Here is a 7,405-nt window from a genome sequence, read left to right as displayed (position 1 = left end):
CCCCCCCCCCGGTGAGGCGGAAAATACTCACCATGATACCACCATTTTGTCTTCTTTGGATTTTTGTTACACGTTCTTACATAAAAGGAGTTATCAGGCGGTCGTCTCTGCAGGAAAAACAAACAAACTGGCATTTAGATTTATCGTTTAACGAGCATAATATCTACATATTCATCATTACGGGTTGCCTACCTTTTCTTTGCAGCTGGACAACATGCTGATAATGCTAAGACAAACTGATTGCACTGAGAGGGCTGGTGACCAATCCTCCGTTAGAATAGATAGACAGATGTGACCGTTGCTATACACATGAGGGTGGACAGGTATATTCTCTCCTGTGAACATTACCTGCAACAGGACAACAAAGAAGAAATCAGAGGTTATTAAGATCATTCATTGGATATGAGATTTAAAAACAAATAAGGCTATAAAAGGTGGCACCAAAATGATAGATGGCCATTTCTATATTTTTAAACATTTACGCATTTTGGTGGTCAAAGATACAACTTGGGAGAGCACAAAGTTGAGATTTGTCTCCATTAATGACAGAAAATAATGAGGATTGCAGTATAAGCTCAGGCTTAGCCTTCGACAGCGACATGAGGCTCTGGGATTAGGACAGAGGGGGGCCGGTGATGGTGTGAGAGAGGGTAAGGGAGAATGGGAGACGAAGAGAGGAGACATGTTTTTACAAAATAAAGAAGACATGTTCTATAAATAGGACGAGGGGGGAGATCAGCCAGCAGAAGGGTGCAGGAGTCGTGGCTAAACAGGGAGATACAGGAAGTGTGAGGCGCTAGAGTAGAGAGAAGGGGGGAGTCGGAGTGGCCAAAGAGGGTAATGAAGGCTAACAATGGGTTGAGGCAGTCTGGCACCAGACAGGGGCCTCACAGGAGAGTGCATCACAGCGCTGGAGGGGGGGGGGAAGATGAGTGTTACAGATAGGGGCAGAAAGTAAAGCTGGCACTGTACTCAAAACATCACGATAACTGAAAGCTCCTCGCTTACGGAACGTTCAAATAGTTACTGAAACATCAGATACACACAGAGCGCAGGAGGTCTGAATATGAGCTTTGAACAGGCAATCTACCTGTTTTTTTGCAATAGAAAATATATAGTAGAAATATTTACGATAGATATAATTATATCGTTTGATAATACATATCGTCATATCGCCCAGCCGCAGCTACAAGCTGTTAAAGCAAAAAGTTATCAACTGAGTTCCAGTAGGAAAATGGTCAGTGTTTGTTTCAGCTCCTCACACAACCAGTAATACACTGTAGCAGTCAACACTGAAGATCCCCGAGGGGCCCCGAGAGATCCAACAGAGGGCCACTTTGACAGCTTGTCCTTCCTATTTGACAGGATGCTGTCTTAAGTAGTTTATTTGATTCTCTCTACACCTACTCATCCTCTATTTTTAGGATCCTAATGAGTGAAACGATATTGTTGAAATAAACTAATCCCCCTCAACTGTGGCTTCAGAGGGAGCTCCGTGCCGGTGTCTCTGTCGGCGATTCCTGGCTCCAATGTTTCCAAGCCAAGATCCATTCCACTAACAACCGCAGAGCCAAAGTGTTTCATGTGATTATTGCAGGCATCCAGTGGATATAGAGGACTGTTTACACAGCTCTCCAGCTTTTGATTTGGTTTTTGGAAAAGAGAATCCATGTACTCTACCTGTGAACCAGCTGCATTAACCAGTTTTGGTAGCCACTTTAATAGTAAAAGAACTTCATTCTTTGATCAAGCGGTCACGGAAAAATGGATATTGGACATTTAGTCGGGAAAGCCAACAGAATAGGTAAAACCGAATGGGACCAGACTCCGGGTCAGTTCATTCATTGGTGTCAACACCAAACGGCAACCTCCGGGCTGAAAGCCAAAGTGGAAGGCCAAAAACTGCAGTTCCTGCAACAGCCACTTGAGGCTGGCTCCAAGAGAGTCGATCCCCATTGAGCCTAATGTTAAAATCAACACCAACACGTTTACAGCCCGGTACAAAAAAAGCGTCGGGTCTCTGTAGCTGATTTCCCTGTTCATCACAAATGTATGGTGAATTTCTCTAAAATGATCTTAAAGTTATGCATAATTAAGGGGGGAGTGGCCGATTTGAGTGACAGATGGGTGTCGTCACAGGCTAGCTACTAGCTCGGCCGTGTTTGTTGTGTTGGTGCCTTTTAAAGAATTCTTCATGCAAATATCGGACAAATAATATGGCTCGCTATGCGGTTAATTGTACTAGCAGTACAATTATGTACTAGCAGTGCAATCAAGTTATTCTATACGTTAGCACTAATTAGCAGGTATTGGAGTCTGCGCTCACCATACCTGGTTTGTTAGCTTAGCTTGTTGTACTAAGAACTCAGCTGTTCATGTTTACCTGTAAGTACATTACAAACAAGCCTGTTTTTTCGCTAGCCAAAATTAGCATCCCAGTTGATATCGCAGTTAACATGAATTACAGAGGCACATTTTGAACCAAACTAGCTTTTTAGCGCTAGCGTTGGCTGCTAACTTAGCATATCTTATGCTAATGGTGCACGGTGGTCTACGGTCCACATCCAGCTAAGCAGCTTGTGCATCATGGTTGAAGCAGAAGGAACTTTCTAGAGCCTTGAGACGAGATGGTAAATGGACTGCACTTACATGAGCCAGACAAAGAGCCTCACATATATGCACAAACACACATACACCGATGGCTGCAGAGCAACTCGTGCTTACCTGAGGTGAATCAAATGGATATCGACTACTAAATTTGAAAAGCAGCTCAAATTTCTCTCCTTCATACAGTGTGCCAGATGCTCCCTCCATGTCTACAATCCACCTAAAAGAAAAGGCACATTAAAACATTTTAAACATCCCACTCAAACAAAAAGGAGTATACTGATGATCACCAAACTCATAACAAAAATACCTGTAGTGTCCAAAAAAACAAAAAGGAATATATCATTTGGTTTATAGCTCAGATTGAAACAGTTTAAGCTATTAAACTGTTCATTACCTCATAGAACGGCTCTGTTCTGAGTCCCAACCCCAAAGGATAGTTTCCTTTCTGAGCCACTGGTACACCCTCAAAATGTGGATTTCTAAGAGGTTTTCATTTACACTCAGTTTTTTATACTCTGACATTTAAATAACCAAAGCATCCAGCAGTGTGAACTGAGAGGTGGGCCAGTGATTTTCCACTGTTGCTTTACCTTTATACAACTTTAAGGCTGTTTTAAAACATGTCTAAGATAATGGAGCGAGTAACACTTGAATTCCTCCTGTCAAGCCATGATATCAGGTCAACACTTCCTTGAACAACAAACTTTTACTACGCTTTAGGAGGAAATGGGTTTAGGCAATGCAATACAGGTTTGTGAGATGGCAATGTCGGTTAGTCTGACCCGATCTAATGGGAGTGTGTATAAATAGCACAACATTTATGTCCTGAGAAGGCATTTTAGGCTTTTTTTGGTCATTTATTCACCACTTCACACGTGACACTTAACACCACAAAGTTTCAAGAAGAGGTCCAGTTATGTTCAGGCAACAAAACAACACTAACGGCCACAGTTAGGTTTAGAAAAAACATCATCGTAGGGCTTAAAATAATTTCCCTCTAACATCCGGTCAAAATTTCAGTTTGACCGGATGTTAGAATTTTGTTTATGATCAAATACCTACAAAATGAATGACATTCCCTTCAGCTGGACTTTATATTAGCTACTTATCGGGGCTGTCAAAATTGACCAAAAAGGACGTACAAATATTCCTTCTTTAGGTCCAAACTATTCAAATATATATTCTGGGGCATTCATTTGAGCTGAACTTTTGTCGGACACCCTGTTTCTATGTATTTTGTCGCTCGCTTTGAAAGCGCCACAATGGACGAGGAACCGCTGATTGGTGGAGTTGAAATGATCTCTACAATACAAAAACCTAAATAAGGTGACATTGTGTTACTGCGGTCATGCAGTGCATTCAGTGTGCGCAAGGCAGACAGCTGCTGCTTTTCCCCCCCCACAATCGAATATTAATTTTCATATTTGAGTATCTGTTTTCTTTTAACACCCACCAATATATTCAAATTTAGAATATTGTTGACAGTCCTGCTAATTAGCAAATGTTAGTATACTTCTTTAAGATGGCGAGTATGGCGAAGGCCTCACAGACTGGCATGTTCTTTATTAATGATTAATAACATGCTGTATGTTATGTCTCATAACTCTGGAGTAGATCAGTTGGAAACTACAGGATGACTCGCATGGATCACATCTCATTATCTATAGAAAAGGATCATACAAAATGTGAGCAGCCACTGCTGCAGTACGTGTGTAATCAAAAGCTTTTAGTCTGCCTCATTCAAGTGACATTCAATCTTCAGCTGGGTTACGACAGCGGTTTAGTAATAACGTGATACTCTATTGATCTAGTGGACACAATCCATTTTCGCCTATGTGGCCTGGCTACAGGACTGTGCTGACTGAGCTGGGAGGGATTCAATGACTTGCTCGGAATGGAAGACGATCGCAAACACAGGGGCTTGATCCTGAGTCTTTGGGATGAAGGGCAGTCTACCTGCTTAATATACCTCTATGGCTATAATACAGACACTTCGCTGGCAAAACGGCAAACATTTAAGTCCAGTCCAGATCAGTAATTGGGATCGCCTGAGCATAAGAGAAGGAAATGGAACACTTGACGGCAGCATCACAATCTCTGGCCTAATTTCTTTCCAGATAGGTCAACGAAGAGACTTGTGGTTGTTGTTCGGGTTTATAGCCTCGTCTCTTTCAGATCTAGCCTCGAGCACATAATCATTCACGCGTCTGAGCGTCTGAAAATAGGCTCCATTTTTCCTCAGGAAGTAAAGAGGGAGGCAGCATCATTGTACATGATGCAGAGTCACACCTGATGCAACCCACACTGATCACAGGCAGTGACTCCAAAGACATTATGCTGCCCATTTCCTAGTGATCAGCCAATCCAGTCAACAAAAACGACACTGAGCCATTTAGTAGCAGTAGTTCGCTTGTTTGCAATGGCCGCTGACTAATTTCTGCAACTGCACTATCACACAGTCAAACTGAAAGACATTGTAATCTAATGAGCAGCACGGAGAGACAAATTGTACTATAAACAAAAGCTATAAAACTAAAAACACATGGTCACCTTATCACTGTCACACACACACACACACACACAGCATTGTCACTAGTGGGTTTTTTTCCCCCATGTCTGTTTCAAAAAAGGATACGGTTCACTTGAATGTCAAGCAGGAACAGACTATTTGTATCTTACTCCTCTAGGACAGGCTGGATAAAAACATGTAAATCCATACTACTGTCAGTCAGTCGCTATGACAAATACAAAGCCAGGCCAAACAAACCTTTAACATAGCTGAAGACAAAAGGGCACACCCATACATATAATCTCAAACCTGGGACGCAATGAACAAGGGAAGCTAGTGGAACTGGTTCGTAGACTTGTCAGTCATACAAATCAAAACACGTTCATAGTTAGCGATTGCTATCGAATGAGGTAGATGCCATTGTAATGGAGCTTTCATTGTTACATAACTAACCACAAGCACTGTAGCATGTATTGTATGTATGGCTAGAAATTTGTCTTAAATACATTTACAGGACTACAACTCAGTTCATCATTCCGTACTGCTTCTAAGACACAGTGTCATTTATAATAACATAATCGTGGGCTTTTAAGGGAACACCTAGACACCCAGACAGGAAGGTCAGCTAAGCAGCCTCTGTTTCTTGCTACCCTAGCCCAACCGTTACATATTTTATAAGGATGAATAATAAGTGACACTGTGCATTAGAAACACTCTACCGAGGGGCAGAGCTGCCAGTCACCGGACTGACCCCGATTCTTCCTCACCACCGGTCACAGCTTTGCCTCTTAATACCTCCTGCCACTGTTTTTTTTGCAAAAGTTACCTTTGTTGCACGTGTGGCTGACACCGGAACATCATGGTGATCAAACGTGACATTCTACAAAGCCACGTTGGATTGGTGTTCATTTATAGATGGAAAACGTATTCAATGGCCCCCAAAAAACACTGCCACATAGAAACTAACTAATCGCGCGAAATGAAATAAATAAAAATAAATACTTACTGCGTAATGGTGTTCTGTACACTTTTTTCATTGAGCTTCATTCCAGGGGGTGGATCATTTTGCATGGCTAATAATTCCTTTTGCAGCCTTTTCTGTTGGGAGACAATGAGTTTGGGTTTTGTACCACAACATTGTACTTCAATGTTGAAACACGGCATCACAACAATAAACAAAACATAATAATAATATAAAAATGGCAAAGAAAAGAGGAAAAAAATCGTAGAGAAAATATATTTTCCTTTATTTTACGAAGAGATTAATAACCAAGACAACGTGGAATATATTTGGGTGATTAACTCTCGATTATAGTTTAAGTGTAAATGTAAGTAAACGTCAACACGAAAATAAAACTCCACCCCGACAGATATGACTCGTTTACCGTGTACATAAGCCAAGCTATGTGTTAAAGAAGAAACGTTACACAACAGCAACAAACCCGGGTCATCAGTAGATTGATTTACAAAATTTGATTGATGTTTTTTTTTTTTTTTAAAGATAAGGCAAATGTCACCACATCTATCTCCAGATAGGGATGCTCCTATTCAGATCGAGAGGAAACTAGAACTGGTCAATCTGCTGCGTACTGTCTCGTTAGCTAGCTAACGTCAACGTCAGCCAAATAGCAACTAGCAGTCGGTTAAAAATATCAGAAGCAGTTTAAACTCATAACATCACATTCCTTGGATCATCTTCTATGTGTTGCTGCGATACAAACGCGTCGCCAGTCATCGATGTATTGTCAGGAAGCTGGTTTCTAGCCTTGACTCGGTGCTGGTGATGATGATGCTAACTAGCTAGCCTAGTTGTATTGCTAGCAAACACTAAGCGCTAAACCGGAACAGTTTAGTGTAAATCTCATCGCTTTTTACTTTAACATCATCACTACTTCGAACACATACACGTGCGTGAGTTAAATGGTTAACAAACTACAAGGAAATACCGGACTGAAGGTCAGGTAAAATATAAATATGCGATCGCTGCCAATGTATTCCTACCTGCATCGACGCCATGATGGAAACCCCCCCACACCCCTGCTCCAGCGCAGAAGGACTGTACGTCAGGCTGTCACGTGACATAAGTTGTTTTGACAGAGGCAAACACAACCCACCGATGTGCACCGTCTGGTCACCTCTGACTCATTCTGTCGTTCACCGACTAATACACGGGGCTTTTGAAGAAGAATTTCATACCATTGATAAATAAGTGTGGTGTTAAAATTCACGTAGGTCACGTGAGTCAATAACCTCTGCTCAACGTGGGATGACCTGCCTGACATCCCT

At 41.7% G+C, this 7,405-nt stretch overlaps 1 protein-coding gene across 1 annotated transcript; it reads right to left on the bottom strand.

The window, feature by feature from the left end:
- Positions 1 to 8: 8 nt before the first annotated feature.
- On the bottom strand, positions 9 to 7,201 carry ube2wb (ubiquitin conjugating enzyme E2 Wb; the record flags this gene model as incomplete). Its single annotated transcript, XM_031850289.1, has 5 exons — positions 7,121 to 7,201; positions 6,126 to 6,217; positions 2,725 to 2,827; positions 193 to 348; positions 9 to 107 (listed from the first exon to the last, which is right to left on the bottom strand). Coding segments are annotated over exons 1-5 (531 nt in total), but the record flags the coding sequence as incomplete, so codon positions are not given.
- Between the last annotated feature and the right edge of the window lie 204 nt (positions 7,202 to 7,405).

The sequence above is a fragment of the Anarrhichthys ocellatus genome, unplaced genomic scaffold, assembly GCF_004355925.1.
Source record: "Anarrhichthys ocellatus isolate YVR2014 unplaced genomic scaffold, GSC_Weel_1.0 scaffold10, whole genome shotgun sequence".
NCBI classification, from domain to species: domain Eukaryota; kingdom Metazoa; phylum Chordata; class Actinopteri; order Perciformes; family Anarhichadidae; genus Anarrhichthys; species Anarrhichthys ocellatus.
This window is presented reverse-complemented; position numbering and strand designations above follow the sequence as displayed.